At 48.4% G+C, this 15,895-nt stretch overlaps 1 protein-coding gene across 2 annotated transcripts in view; it reads left to right on the top strand.

Annotated features, from left to right (window-relative positions):
• ANKDD1A (ankyrin repeat and death domain containing 1A) overlaps nucleotides 1-15,895 on the top strand; it is a 392,066-nt gene that overhangs the window by 220,557 nt on the left and 155,614 nt on the right. For both annotated transcript variants that reach the window (XM_086958048.1, XM_086958049.1), the window contains exon 6: nucleotides 8,787-8,885. In XM_086958048.1, the coding sequence (XP_086814174.1) occupies nucleotides 8,787-8,885 (99 nt within the window). The remainder of the gene's footprint in view (nucleotides 1-8,786; nucleotides 8,886-15,895) is intronic.

The following is a 15,895-nucleotide window of genomic DNA, read 5'->3' as shown; positions in this document are numbered from 1 at the left end:
AAAATAAAGACATACTTTCTTCTTCCAAAATTCAGGCAGGAAGTGGATTGTGTTCTGGCTCTACTATGTGAAGAGATCGGTACAGAAATAGAGCTGGGGTGTCACAGTTATGATCCGTCAGCACCCCTGTTGCAGCCTGCTAGCTAGCAAAAGTGGGACGCAGGAGAACTACAATAGTAGTGTTCTTTACAACAGACTGAGAGAGTGCCATGTCATTTTGAAAATTGTAGGGGTGCATCATAATCCCCAGTAGTCAGCACCCACATATTTAGACGATTTTACTAATGAAGTTAGAGATGTAACGTTAGGCTGGGAATCAGCACAATATGTAGTGATGTGTTTATTAATTAAAAACTAATGTAGTGCCTTAATCAAAATAGTAGTGTTGCATAATGTAGAAATGTAATCATATGTGAAATGTCGCATTAGCAATGATGTACCTTAATGAATTAATACATGCGCTTATAAATGAGTGGATTAACATAGAGGTTTTAATATGAAAATATATTGTTTGCTTTGAAAGTAGAATTAATGCTTTATAGTGGTGAAATGTAATGTCATGTTGTGTTAGAAATGCATTTAAACGTAAAAAGGGCCTGGGACATGCTGAAGCCAGTAGAGGCCTAACTGTATTTTCTTTTGTTAGCTTAAGTCGAGAAGGAATGATTTTATCTCATCGGGAAAGAAGCTGTCCTCAGCAAAATATTAAATTGTAACTTTGAATGTTTGCAGAGATGTTACCATGTGTTTCAGCTTGCGGGTGCAGGTCGACAAGGCTCGTTAGGTAGAAAAGTCCATTGTTTAGGAGTTAGGATAGTAGGCGCAAGTGCAGAGGAGCTGCCAAAGAATTTGGGAGTGCAACATTTAGCGAGGAAGGTGCCTGGGACCGAAGGACACACCAACGGACGCTTGATGGAAAGGTGCCGTGCTGGAAAAGTCCAAAGATCTGTACCTGCCAGAGGGGCGTACCTCTGGGCGTGTCGACTGTTTTGGGGATTTTGTATTAGGGACAGCACCAGAGGGTAGAGAACAGATTTTGTTAGGAGATTGACAGAGCAGGATGTAGGTAGCTGTAGAGAGAGTTTGGGGAACTTAGGGCAGAGTGGGGTGTACGAAGGAGCAACTTAGAACGAGCTCGATAGTTAGACTATCTGCCTAAAGAAAGTGAATGTACTTCTTTGCAAGTCTTCACTGCTGACACCTTTACTCTGGTCTGAAGGTAATGTTAAGTAGGGATGCCACTTTAGAATAGTGTAGGGATAGACTAACCATTTTCTTTTCTTTTGTAAATGCAGTCTAAACTTCAAGCAGGGACTGTTCTCGGTTGCTTAATGTTACTCGAATTGACTTTGCTTTTTATTCTGAGTCGTCTGAGGATCCTGCGTAGAATTATGTTTGTATTAGTGCCAGTCCATTTTCTGAACCTCTTGCTGAGATGTTTGATTGTTCAACAGTTTTTGGCTTTGTAATAAACCTTTAAAATGTCAGTTCATAGTCAGTGGTCCTAGGAGTTTAATTTGGATTCGATTGTAAAGTTTTTCAAAGTTATTGTTGTAAAATCTACCCTTTATATGGCTGAGATACCCGCCACCCCCTCTCAACACAATCCCCAAAAATGGGAATACGGAAACATTTCTGAACTTTTGGAAGGCGGGAGGGAGTTACCCTCCCGGCCGTATTTATTAAAATATGAAACAAAATTAAAAACATTAAAATAACAGTTTCATATCATGTACAATTTCATTTCCACATTACGATGTTTTGGCTGACCTTAACACATTTCTAATACAAAGGTTCTCCTAGCCGATACTAACATCCTACAAATGCATTTTCAAATTGAAATTGTACATCCTAACGTTAAGGGCCAACGGCAAGGTCGTAACCGGTGTCAGATCCCTAAACCAGAATTCCCCCCTCACATGTGAGGGGCGGCCGCACAGAGGACTGCACCTCATGTGCACATACCAATTTCCCTTTTCTTGACGGGGGCCCCAATTAACTCGACGCCATCTTAGTGGTCGTCCGAGGACTCGTGTGAGGTGTCTAGAAGGTAGCGTAGACCCCCCTCCCCACCCCACACAACTTACCACATCTGCCGTCGCAGATGTCCTGGCCCCGGGAAATTCCCAGGAGGGGCCCGTAGCCCCTCCTATCCAGGGAGGGGCCTTGACCGCCTTCCCTTTCCTTTCGGCGTCCCATCCTTAGAAGGGACCGCCTCCCCGTTGAGGGGCCAATGGCCACCTCCCCCCGGGCGCTCCCATCCGTAATGGGTGACGCCCCCCCCTAGGGATCTTCCAATTACTGCTCACCGATCATGACCTTACCGCCCGACCAAATAATAAATACGACAAACTAAACTAGAGAGACTAATTACTAAAGAGGAAAAGACAAAAGATATTCAAAGTATAACTGTCTAAACATCACTGATCAACTCTGGTGAAAATACTTTTATTCGATAAAACATACTGTAAAGAATTATCCACTTTATTGCATACTGAATCACAACTTTATTCAGAACAACCTGTAAGAAAAGAGAATTACCACGTCAAACAACTTTATTTCAAAACCAACTTGCTGTCCTCAGGGGCTGGTGGGTGGGTCAAAATTGGCTCTTCGTTCCGTCTCGAGCTCACGTGCAGCGGGGAGGTGCAGCTTCAGAGCACAGGAACAAGAGGATGCTTCCTTGGCTTGTCGCTCCTTTTATCCTTCTTCTGGCGGGCGTAAACCCGCCTCCGCCCGCCTCCGGGGGCGTGGCTGGCGGCTTCAGTGTCTAGGACAACCCACTCTTGGGCGGGAAAAAGCGCTCCCCGGCTACGCCGCTTTGGGCATACCAGCCGAGACTCGCCTCCCGCCCAAGATGGCTTCCCGGGGGGATCGGGGTACTCCACCATACGTTCGGGGGGACCGAGTGGTCGCCCCTTTCCATATGGCTGAGATACCCGCCACCCACTCTCAACACAATCCCCAAAAATGGGAATACGGAAACATTTCTGAACTTTTGGAAGGCGGGAGGGAGTTACCCTCCCGGCCGTATTTATTAAAATATGAAACAAAATTAAAAACATTAAAATAACAGTTTCATATCATGTACAATTTCATTTCCACATTACGATGTTTTGGCTGACCTTAACACATTTCTAATACAAAGGTTCTCCTAGCCGATACTAACATCCTACAAATGCATTTTCAAATTGAAATTGTACATCCTAACGTTAAGGGCCAACGGCAAGGTCGTAACCGGTGTCAGATCCCTAAACCAGAATTCCCCCCTCACATGTGAGGGGCGGCCGCACAGAGGACTGCACCTCATGTGCACATACCAATTTCCCTTTTCTTGACGGGGGCCCCAATTAACTCGACGCCATCTTAGTGGTCGTCCGAGGACTCGTGTGAGGTGTCTAGAAGGTAGCGTAGACCCCCCTCCCAACCCCACACAACTTACCACATCTGCCGTCTCAGATGTCCTGGCCCCGGGAAATTCCCAGGAGGGGCCCGTAGCCCCTCCTATCCAGGGAGGGGCCTTGACCGCCTTCCCTTTCCTTTCGGCGTCCCATCCTTAGAAGGGACCGCCTCCCCGTTGAGGGGCCAATGGCCACCTCCCCCCGGGCGCTCCCATCCGTAATGGGTGACGCTCCCCCCTAGGGATCTTCCAATTACTGCTCACCGATCATGACCTTACCGCCACAGGCCGGATGGTTGACCGGCTATCCGGACCCCCCACAAAACTCCTACCTAAAGGTCATGCTGTAAACTCTTTAACCAAGCTACGAAGTCTCCTATGAGTAAGGAATTACCCACCCGGGACAAATGGACCCCATCTTCTAGATACATATGGTCCCCCCTAATACACCCATGAGGAATCGAATGCAATGTGCTTGTACGGAACAATCTACCAAGCTTGTTATTTACATTCTTCACCGAATGATTTATAGCAGACACTGAATTAGCCCCCCGCCACACCTTTCGTGGAATCATATGGGACCATGCAATCGTACACCCTGGAACTCTCCTCGCCAACCAACTTACTGTGGATAGCATCGCCTCGAGAAGTAGTCGTCTACCAGTGGTCACCAAATCATTGCCCCCAAGATGCACTATGATTATAGATGGCGGTGACCTTGTCCGCCCTAACAAACCCTCGAAAAAAGGTTGAAACTGGTCAATACAGAGCCCGCCCCTTCCGTAGAAGGTCACCCTGTACCCGTATTCCCCAGCCATGTGAATCATGTCACCTGCTTTGAATACGTCCGCGGCACGCCTCACGTATGAGTGGCCCACGACCCACACCACTTTCTCCTCAGCCGGTGATCTTTGACCGCTGGTTCCCAGGTGTCGGGTCGACTGCACAGTCCGCCCCGCCTCGTAAGCTTCCGAAACTGTAAACCAAACAAAAACAAGAAGCGTGAGTACATGATATCAGCTTCACAACATGTGCAACCACACATACCTTTTGTAACAATTCGAGGACCAACGCCCCAACTGTTTCACCTTTTCCACACTCAGACCCCTGGCTGTAGCCTCTGTAGCAGCCCCTATCCGGAAGGAATGGGTCCCAAACTCGCCGGGGTTCAAGCCCGCGGCCGAAATTGCCATTGCAAGCACCCGCTGGAACTGAAACCTCGTCAGTGGGGTGGCATCGGCGTGTCTCAACAAGGTCCCCCCCCATGATGCCGCCCTCTGCGCCAAATATTCCTCAACGCATACAACGGGGCACATGGGAGATCCGGGAATCCGATGGACTACTACGCTGTCCCCGATCGCACCCTGATCGGTCTTGGACCTGGCAAATGAGACAATCATCGTCTCCCCCTTAACTTGGATGTGCTCTCGGCACAGTCCCCCCCCGTATCCTGCTTGTTCCTTGCCACCAGTTCGCTTACCCGCATAGCCCCATGGAATGCTAATGCAAAAGCGGCCCGGAATAACACTGTTTCTGACTGGGATGAACATGTCGCAGGGAGTACAGACAGTAACAGGGCCAACCTTTCCAGACCTATCGGGTGCCTTTCATCTACTCTGCGACCCTCTAGGCGTTGCCACCCACGCAGCGCCTTCCGTACTACGAAAGACGCTGTAGGGTCCTGGATACCATGAGCCCGTGCCATGAAGGAAATGGCGGCCCGATGCCTCTGGGCCGTGGCCACCGATTTGCCTGCCTGATGTAATGAAAGCAAAAACTTTATGACAAACTCTTCCTGGCCCCAAAGCTCCCCCCTAGTAGAACCCAAAAAGGACCAATAGGAACGGAACGCCCCTTCATATGCCTTCCTTGTCCTGGGTGCTAAACTCTCTCCCACGAGGTTTTGTAGTTCGGGGCACCGAGAGACCAGAGAGCTTCGGGAAATGGTGCCGCCACCGGGTCCGCTGTGGGCAGAAAACCCCAGAAGGCCTGCATACGGAAACGAGAAAGCGCATCAGCAGCCTGATTCAGCACCCCTGGCACATGTCTCACCCTGAAGAGCACGTTCAATTGCATACATAGTAAAACAATTTCCTTGAGCAATCTCAGAATCCATTTGCAACGTGCTGCCTGACTATTGATACACTCGACCACGGTCATGTTATCGGACCAGAACACCACAGAGTGATCCCGAAAACCTTCCGGCCATGTTTTCAAGGCCACCAAAATAGGGAACAGTTCGAGAAAAGCAATGTTACTCGTAAGCCCACACTCGTGCCACCATGACGGCCATATTTGAGCCGACCAGTGATTACCAAATATGGCGCCAAAGCCTATACTCCCCGCCGAATCTGTCCACAGCCCCAACTCCTCGGAGGACACCGCCGGCTTGTTCCAGACAACCCGACCATTGAAATCCGCCAGGAATGCCAACCAGATATGCATGTCCTGGCGAATCTCTGCTGAGAGCCTCGTGCGGTGGTGCCCCTCTTTAAGACCGACCATGGCTTGTGCAATCGAGCGGGAAAAAGGGCGGGCCATTGGCATTACTCTAAGGGCAAAATTCAACTGACCCACAGTCTGCTGCAATTGATGCAAATTCACCTTAGTCTCGCTAATACATGTTTCAAGCGAGGCCCTGAATTTCCTCACCTTTTCTTTGGGCAACCGGAAGCAACCCTCTTCGGAATCGAGCTCTATTCCAAGAAACTCGAGCGAAGTTGATGGCCCCACAGTCTTACCTGGCGCCAATGGCACACCAAACTGACTCATCAGATCACAAAATTCTTTTAAAGCCTGTGCACATTCTGGGTCCCCGGCTGCCCCAAGGAACAGAAAATCGTCAAGATAATGCATAACATGCTGAAACCCCGTCATTCTTGTGAATACCCATTGCAGAAAACAACTGAATTTCTCGAAATAAGCACAAGATATGGAGCATCCCATTGGCATACATTTATCCATGTAATAGCGCCCCTGAAACATAAAACCAAGGAGACGCTGGTCGTCTGGGTGTACCGGGAGCAACCGGAACGCTGACTCGATGTCTGATTTGGCCATCAGCGCTCCGGGCCCCAGGCGATTCAACATGGCGACGGCATCATCAAAAGATGCGAACCGCACCGAACATACCTCCGGATCGATCGCATCGTTCACCGAAAGACCCCTCGGAGCTGACAAGTTATGTATCATTCTAAACTCACCCGGGTCCTTCTTGGGGACCACTCCCAGGGGTGAACAAACAAAATTAGCAACTGGTGGCATGTCGAAAGGTCCAGCAACCCGACCCCGGGTCACCTCCTTCCCAATCTTCGCCTGTACCACCGCCGTGTTCTGCAGGACCGACAGTTGGTTCCTACAACATGCTTTACCCTGAAAATTCCCCACTGGGATGCGGAAACCATACGAAAAACCGTCTCACAACACCCCAGCGGAAACATGATCCGGGTATTCATTGAGCCAAGGAATCATTGCCATGGTATCAACCGGGGTAGGTAAAGGCGCCCCTCGGACTATTTCAGACCTGTTTGGCGCCTCCCCTACTTCCGTTATCACCCGTTTTGGCTCTGCACATGGTCTCGGGATGCGAGGACTGTCCACACCCCCCACAGTCGTGCCTAAACTTGCATGACCCCTGGGGCCTTGTACACTTTCCCCTGTTAAAATTCCAGCATATCCCTTTTTTACCTGTATTGCCATTCGACCTTGAGTGATGCTCGTTACTTGAACCCGCCCGAAAGGGCGCCCCCGATGAATGGCGGGAAAACTCTCCCCCGTTTCCCCCCAACAATGGCACTTTTGTCATGCCTGATTTCTCCATTTTCTGCCAGGAAATGGAGTCGTAACAATCCCACGTCAGAGATGTGTCGAACTCCTTGGCCTTACGAAAAATATTATCATAACCAAACCACTGATTGCCCTCATATGTCTGAGAAAACTCCATAATACGTGTCTGGTACACTGGTAACTCGGCCAACAGTTCGGGCCTCCGCTCCCCCATAATTGAAGTGAATATGCCAAATGCTCTGCCCCAATTACCTATCGTCTCATCGACTCTAAAAGCGGCCATCTTGGCGCGCCAAACACTCGGGTGCATAAACTCTTTTTGAGCTTTTACGTGCTCAATCTCGTAATGATCAGTTAGTAAAGAAAACATGTTTACATATTTCTCAGCCCATATCCTCTCCTTGATTTCAATCGGAATATGCTGAGCCACTTTCTCCCTTCTCGAGGGTACTGACCCCTCCCCCGCAATCGGCAGTAGCTGCTTACCTGAACCAGAAGCCGTACCCGTAGTTGCTGCCGAACTCGTGCCCGCTGCGGGTTGACCCACTGGAGCCTGCGGGGGAACAAAAGAACATGGAGCCTTTGCAGCCTCTTTTGATTGCCGCAACTGCCTCATTACTGCCCTGGCGTCATCTGCCGTAGCGCCCTCACTCTCTTTCCCCAACCACGCTGCCAGCTGTGCAGCCAATTCGGGAGGCATATCCTCCCCGTTCACAGGGGTGGCTACAACGGGAATCGGTTGCCCCTCCTTCGGGACCGGGATCGTTTCCTCGGTCGGTGTCTCAGGGTGCGCCGGCGGTGCCTCGGGAACCGGGGCCTCTTCCCCAGTTGCACCCTTCCTGGCTCTTCTACCTCTCCCATTAGGGACTACTCCCGGCAATGCTGGTCCGACGACTCGCTTAGGGCCCCCTGCACCGTTCATCGCCGCCATCTGCTTCTTCATCTCGGCCATATCTTTTACGAGCATGCGGAGCATCTGATCGGTTCCGACCCGCTTTCCGGCCTTCTTGCCAGGCATTGTCCAACGATGATTCTCTGAAAGAGCAAAGACAAGAATTAAAACGCTCAAAATTGGCTCTTCGTTCCGTCTCGAGCTCACGTGCAGCGGGGAGGTGCAGCTTCAGAGCACAGGAACAAGAGGATGCTTCCTTGGCTTGTCGCTCCTTTTATCCTTCTTCTGGCGGGCGTAAACCCGCCTCCGCCCGCCTCCGGGGGCGTGGCTGGCGGCTTCAGTGTCTAGGACAACCCACTCTTGGGCGGGAAAAAGCGCGCCCCGGCTACGCCGCTTTGGGCATACCAGCCGAGACTCGCCTCCCGCCCAAGATGGCTTCCCGGGGGGATCGGGGTACTCCACCATACGTTCGGGGGGACCGAGTGGTCGCCCCTTTCCATACTTCTAGAACAGGGAAAAAGGTCAAGTCGACCTGGTTTGGGATTCTAGAGATGGGTATGAAAATCTAGATGATAATCCCAGCTTCCCCATATTGATCAGGGCAAGGAACACTTTTGTCCTATATGCATGATTAAAGTGGTGGAAAATGTGTAAATCTCATGTGTTAGCAATCATTAAAGTTTTTGTTATCTACCTTTGTACTCCTAGATGGGACGAACAGCATTTCACTTAGCGGCAGAGCACGGAAAGTTGGAAGTGGTGGAGTTCCTGATTGGCTCTGGTTGTCATCACAACATTAAGGACAAGGTATCTCATTTTAAATTTGAGAAATGGTGGGGATTGAGATTAGTCAAAACCAATATAATCCTAACAATGTGCAACAAAAATGTTTGAGACATGGATTACGAAACGCAAGAACATGTTTGAGTGGTAGGAAATCACCAACTGAGATTTCTTCAAATAAACATGACTTGTTTATTTAGGCTAAGACCAGGCTCACTGAACTTTGAAAGTTTAGTAAATTTTACACAGATTATGAAAACAATGTACACACAATTGGGAATGCCCTTGCCGAAAACTGTGACTTGGTCCGCTAAGGGACTTTCATGCTGCAGGAGAAACCAATAGAAAACAACTGTAACTAATTGAATATGCCACAATAATAACTAAACCTGGCTGTAGTGGACATTAGGGAGACATGCTTATCAGAAGCAGATGATAACGGACTGCAGAAACCAGAGCAAAGATTGTGCGTCATTGAGCAGGCAACCTGGAAGTAACAGGTAGAGACTTTTTAATAAGGAAGACACCATTTTAAATTGTAGATCTTCTTTTAGATATCAGGAACAGCACCCACGAGCACACATAGTTTAGCTGCCAATTGTGCTCTGCCTCTTCTTCTCTCTCCTCACATTCCAGAACCCTCAAGTCCAGACCCGGCTGCATCATAACATAGTATCAGTAACCTAGGGCAATACAATACTGGCACATGCCATAGACCAATACAATACAAGGATATAACATATCTTTCCATCTTTTAACAAACAGAATTGTAAAAAAAAATACATGAGGAAATACAAGTGATGCAATGCATGTAACAATGTTAATTAAAAAAATGTGCATAAACAATTACATGAATGTTCTATGAGTACAATTTAACTATTCCTTCACGCACATCTTAAGAATTCATGAACATAAGAAATCCTTGTGCCAGATAGGTTTTTGCCTCGCTCACCCTCTCAACCTTTTCTCACCTTGTTTTATATTTCCACTCTGAGCCTTGTCTTCTTTTCCATCTCCACTAAGAGCCTCTTTCCGTTCTCTCCCGCTCGTGCATTTCCACATCAGAACATTTCACCACCCTTCCGGTATTCCACCATTTACCATCTGACAGTAACAAACTATTTACACAGATCTCTACCACCCTTCTTGGTTCTGACCATTTAGAAGCACCCTTTCAACACCATATTACCGACATAAACTCGTACCCACATGTCCACCATAAATCTTTGCCTCCGTTTGATAATTTTATCATTATGTCTCTGCATGTATTGGTGTTGATAATTTCTCATTTTTTCATGTAATATATTATTATTATTTTGTCAATTTATAGGGCGCAACAGCTACCCAAGAAGGGTTTCCCGGCGCCTAGACACAGCTAGAAACGAAAAGACAGAAACGGAGGGAGATTTTGAGGGATTATTGTTCGTACAGCCAGGTCTTTACAAGCTTTCTGAAACTATGGTAGTTATCTTCCTTCCGAATGCTTGGAGGAAGCGTGTTCCACAGGGAGGGTCCAAGATAGGCAAAAGATCTGCCCCCTGATCTTGCACGTTTAAACCTTGGTATACAGAACCATGCTGCTGTCTGGGACCGGAGGTTTCTCTTTGGCGTGTAGAGGCAAGCAAGGGATTGGAGGTATTTTGGGGCTCCTCCTGTTTTTTTTTTGAACATGTAGTTCAAGGCCTTGAAGCGAACTCTGTTCTCTATCCTGAGCCAGTGAAGGTCCCGGCGATGGTTCGAGACTCCAGCGTTCCTGGGAATCTTACACAGGAGTCTGACCGCAGCGTTTTGCGCCACTTGTAGTCGTCCAATGACAGATTAATTTGCGCCTAAATATAGGATGTTGCCGTAGTCAAGCCTTGATGTGATAAGGGCATTGACTACGGTCTTCTGTGTTGACATAGGCAACATCCACAGGATTTTCCTCAACCATCTGGCTATGGTGAGACACAATCCAGTAACTTTACTGGCCTGCTTATCCATGGATAAGGCGTTGTCTAGTACAAAACCCAGATTTCGAGCATGGGACACCGGGGTAGGAAGGATGCCCATCTGTTCTGGCCAATGCGCGGGGTTCCAGAGATCCTTGTCTTTTCCCAAAATCAGAATTTCCGTCTTGTCCCCGTTCAGTTTTAACTGGTTTGCTGTCATCCAGTTCAGTATTTTTAGTAATCCTTCCTTGAGTAGCGACGGGGAGTGGGGACAAGAATTAGACAGGGAAAAAATGATTTGGGTGTCGTCGGCATAGTTCATGAGCGTTAGCCCTAGCTTCTCAACAAGTTCTACCAGCGGTTTGAGATAGATATTAAAAAACAGAGGGCTCAGGATGGACCCCTGTGGCACTCCATGAGCTGCAGGTAAGGTGTCTGACTCGGCCTGTGCTGATGCGATCTGAAAGGTTCTGTTTGCCAGAAAGGATTTAATCCACTCCAGAGCCTTTCCTCTTATGCCATTTGTGTGTAGTTCTCTAAGGAGCGTTTCGTGGGAGATGGTATCGAACGCCGCACTTAGATCCAATAGCACAAGTGCTACCGTCTGGCCTTGGTCAAGAAGTTGTCGGATATTTTCAGTGACACCTAACAGGGCGGTCTCCGTCGAGAACCCAGCCCTGAAACCAGATTGCGAAGGGTGGAGTAAGGAGTTTTCTTCTGCAAAAGTGGCTAGCGTGGAGTGTACGTGTCTCTCGAGGCACTTAGAAAAAGCAGGAAGCAGTGATATAGGCCTATAGTTGGCCAGTATTTCTGGGTTAGCATTTGGCTTTTTCAAGAGGGGTGTCACCATGGCGTGCTTCCATAAGGCCGGGACAGTGGCGAGGTCGAGGGACAAGTTTAAGAGGTTGGCAATGATATTCAAGGACTGGTCATCCAATTGTTTTATAATTTTAATAGGGATGGGGTCCCTAGGGGAACCGGATTTGACAGATTTTAGGATTCCTTTGAGATTCTCTAATGAGAGATTCGGCCAGGATTCCAGCAGGTTTTTGTCAACAGCAGTGGGTTGAGGTAGGCTGGGGTTAGATGGAAGGGGTGGGTCCGCGTTAGATATTTTAGTATTGATGTCTGAGATAATTTTGTCGATTTTCTCAGTAAAGAAGCAAGCTAACGCCTGACATTGTTGAGCGCTTAGGGGGGGTGCAGCGGCTGTAGTATGTGCGCCCGCCAATTCCTTAACTTTAGAAAAAAGGGTTTTGGGCATGTTAGTTGCTTCGGTGATTGTTTTTGAGACGAAGGCAGCTCTTGCCTTTGTACACGCCGCATGATAATGGTTTCTGGCTTCATGATAGCATTTTTTGGCATAAGGGTCGTACTTTTTACGCCATTTTCGTTCTAATACTTTGCATCTTGACTTTTCGGTTTTAAGGCTGTCGTTAAACCATGGGGCCGGGGGACGATGCCTACTCCCTTTGGTGTGAGTAGAAGGCAGACAGCTATTAGCGGCATTTGTTAGCCAATTTTGTGTCTCAATTGCAACGTGGTCCATGTTGGAGTTTGGGCTAGGAGGGTTTTGTTTGAGTGCCGCATTTAAGGCATCTATGTCGACTGACTTCCAGTTCCTTCTATTAGTGGCAATAGTATTTTGTTTCACTCTAGGGGAGGGTGGAAAAGAAATGCTAAAGCTGATGAGATGATGGTCGGACCAGCCAGAAGGTACGGTGGCGATGTGCGTGAGTTCACTGACGTTAGTTATTATGGGGTCCAACAGGTGGCCAGCTGTATGAGTAGGGCTGGAGTTGATAATAGATAAATTCAGTGCAACAAGATCTTCCAGAAAATTATAGCATGAGGGGATGGTGGGATCTTCCAGGTGTAGATTTAGATCACCTAGCAGAGAAAAATTGCTAGATGACATATAGTAGGGGGTGATAAGATTTGCAAAGTTTGATACCCATTGAGAGGGGTTACCTGGTGGACGATAGATCAGAAGGCCTGACATAGTGAAATTGGGGTTCAAGGTAATTTTAAAAAGACCCGCTTCACAATCTGGAATTAGAACAGATTCCAAAGTGCATTTGTATTCTCTGTTAAAAATGATGGCTATCCCGCCCCCAACCTGTTTTTCCCTATCGAGTCTGGCAATGGCGTAGTTGTCAGGGAGGGCAATAGCAACGTCTGGGCCAGCGCTGTCATGTAGCCATGTCTCGGTTAGGAAGATGGCGCTAGGACATTCTTCAGTGAGGAGATTAAATATTTCATGCTTGCGCTTGGGCAGTGATCTGCAGTTTGTACTGTAAAATACGTATGTTGGCTGTACATTATTACGTGGGATTTTACATTTCCTGCGTCTCCTAGGTGGGTCAGAGTAGGGTTTATGGACGTCAGTGGATAGTTTACACTCGGAGCAAACATGGGTTCCGACTATGTGAAGGTTGGACAGAGAGCAGTTCGGTTTAGGGGTAGGGCGCAGCGCTCTCAAAGCGGAGGACGTTCTTACCAATCTGGGGGGTGCAGTTGGAGAGAGAGCCTCGGCCTCGTGCCCCGTCCTGACACGGACGGGCACAGACGGGCTAGTCTTTGGCGTGTCTTCGGCGTGCTGATGGTGTGCCCGCTGCGCTCGACCGCTGCGCTGTCGGGTCCTGAGCATAGTAATGGGAGGAGAGAGGAGTGGGCGTGGCTAACGAGGGTGGGCGTGGCCCCGTGTCACGTGATGCAGCGACGCTGAAAGGGACAGAGGTCTTCCCCTTTCAGGCGCTGTTTTAGTGCGTTTTTCAATGAAGAAAGATCGAGTTTTAAAATCAATACAAATGTGCAAAATGAGCAAGTTTTTTAAAACAACAGAGGTTCAGTAGCAGTCTAGTCACCCCGGCTTCCGCCTCAAGGTACTAGCTGGTCAACACCGGCTTCTGGCAAGCACGGCGCTTTTAAGCTTCCTGGAGTGGGCGTGGCTAACGAGGGTGGGCGTGGCCCCGTGTCACGTGATGCAGCGACGCTGAAAGGGACAGAGGTCTTCCCCTTTCAGGCGCTGTTTTAGTGCGTTTTTCAATGAAGAAAGATCGAGTTTTAAAATCAATACAAATGTGCAAAATGAGCAAGTTTTTTAAAACAACAGAGGTTCAGTAGCAGTCTAGTCACCCCGGCTTCCGCCTCAAGGTACTAGCTGGTCAACACCGGCTTCTGGCAAGCACGGCGCTTTTAAGCTTCCTGGAGTGGGCGTGGCTAACGAGGGTGGGCGTGGCCCCGTGTCACGTGATGCAGCGACGCTGAAAGGGACAGAGGTCTTCCCCTTTCAGGCGCTGTTTTAGTGCGTTTTTCAATGAAGAAAGATCGAGTTTTAAAATCAATACAAATGTGCAAAATGAGCAAGTTTTTTAAAACAACAGAGGTTCAGTAGCAGTCTAGTCACCCCGGCTTCCGCCTCAAGGTACTAGCTGGTCAACACCGGCTTCTGGCAAGCACGGCGCTTTTAAGCTTCCTGGAGTGGGCGTGGCTAACGAGGGTGGGCGTGGCCCCGTGTCACGTGATGCAGCGACGCTGAAAGGGACAGAGGTCTTCCCCTTTCAGGCGCTGTTTTAGTGCGTTTTTCAATGAAGAAAGATCGAGTTTTAAAATCAATACAAATGTGCAAAATGAGCAAGTTTTTTAAAACAACAGAGGTTCAGTAGCAGTCTAGTCACCCCGGCTTCCGCCTCAAGGTACTAGCTGGTCAACACCGGCTTCTGGCAAGCACGGCGCTTTTAAGCTTCCTGGAGTGGGCGTGGCTAACGAGGGTGGGCGTGGCCCCGTGTCACGTGATGCAGCGACGCTGAAAGGGACAGAGGTCTTCCCCTTTCAGGCGCTGTTTTAGTGCGTTTTTCAATGAAGAAAGATCGAGTTTTAAAATCAATACAAATGTGCAAAATGAGCAAGTTTTTTAAAACAACAGAGGTTCAGTAGCAGTCTAGTCACCCCGGCTTCCGCCTCAAGGTACTAGCTGGTCAACACCGGCTTCTGGCAAGCACGGCGCTTTTAAGCTTCCTGGAGTGGGCGTGGCTAACGAGGGTGGGCGTGGCCCCGTGTCACGTGATGCAGCGACGCTGAAAGGGACAGAGGTCTTCCCCTTTCAGGCGCTGTTTTAGTGCGTTTTTCAATGAAGAAAGATCGAGTTTTAAAATCAATACAAATGTGCAAAATGAGCAAGTTTTTTAAAACAACAGAGGTTCAGTAGCAGTCTAGTCACCCCGGCTTCCGCCTCAAGGTACTAGCTGGTCAACACCGGCTTCTGGCAAGCACGGCGCTTTTAAGCTTCCTGGAGTGGGCATGGCTAACGAGGGTGGGCGTGGCCCCGTGTCACGTGATGCAGCGACGCTGAAAGGGACAGAGGTCTTCCCCTTTCAGGCGCTGTTTTAGTGCGTTTTTCAATGAAGAAAGATCGAGTTTTAAAATCAATACAAATGTGCAAAATGAGCAAGTTTTTTAAAACAACAGAGGTTCAGTAGCAGTCTAGTCACCCCGGCTTCCGCCTCAAGGTACTAGCTGCTCAAGGAATGTTTTTTTTCGTACTTCATCATCCAAGCCGGAACAGTCACAGTACTTGGTACCCTTCCTTTCAACAGACTAAATGGAGTTTCTACTGTAGCAGAATGGGGGGTAGTTCTGTAATTCCAAAACATGTCTTTAACCTGTTTTTTCGAACAAATGTTGTTAGAAATGGCTAATTGCGCACTTTCACCCAGCACACGGTTAAATCGCTCGATAACACTGTTTCCTCTAGGATGATACAGGGGAGCCCTGGTGTGCTTAATGCCCCAACATTTAAGAACATTTTGAAATTCAAGTGAAACAAACTGGGGATCACTGTCTGTTACCAATTCAGCGGGACATCCTTCCTTACGGAAAATATCCTCACAGAACAACATCAGGTTTGTGGCCTTCACCTCACGCGTGGCCTTCACCTCACGCATGAACGTCACTTCGAGTGGTAATCCACCATCACAACAGCAAATTTGTCATTCTTCCTTAAGTACCCAAACGGTCCAACCTTATGTCGAGATGTAGCACACATGCGGGATACTGTTTGTATGTCAATACCACAGACATTGATTTCTTTATTTATTTATA

Source organism: Lissotriton vulgaris, chromosome 2_1 (genome assembly GCF_964263255.1).
Source record: "Lissotriton vulgaris chromosome 2_1, aLisVul1.2, whole genome shotgun sequence".
Lineage (NCBI taxonomy): Eukaryota > Metazoa > Chordata > Amphibia > Caudata > Salamandridae > Lissotriton > Lissotriton vulgaris.
The sequence above is the reverse complement of the archived record's forward strand: the minus strand, read 5'-3'. Positions and strand labels throughout refer to the sequence as shown.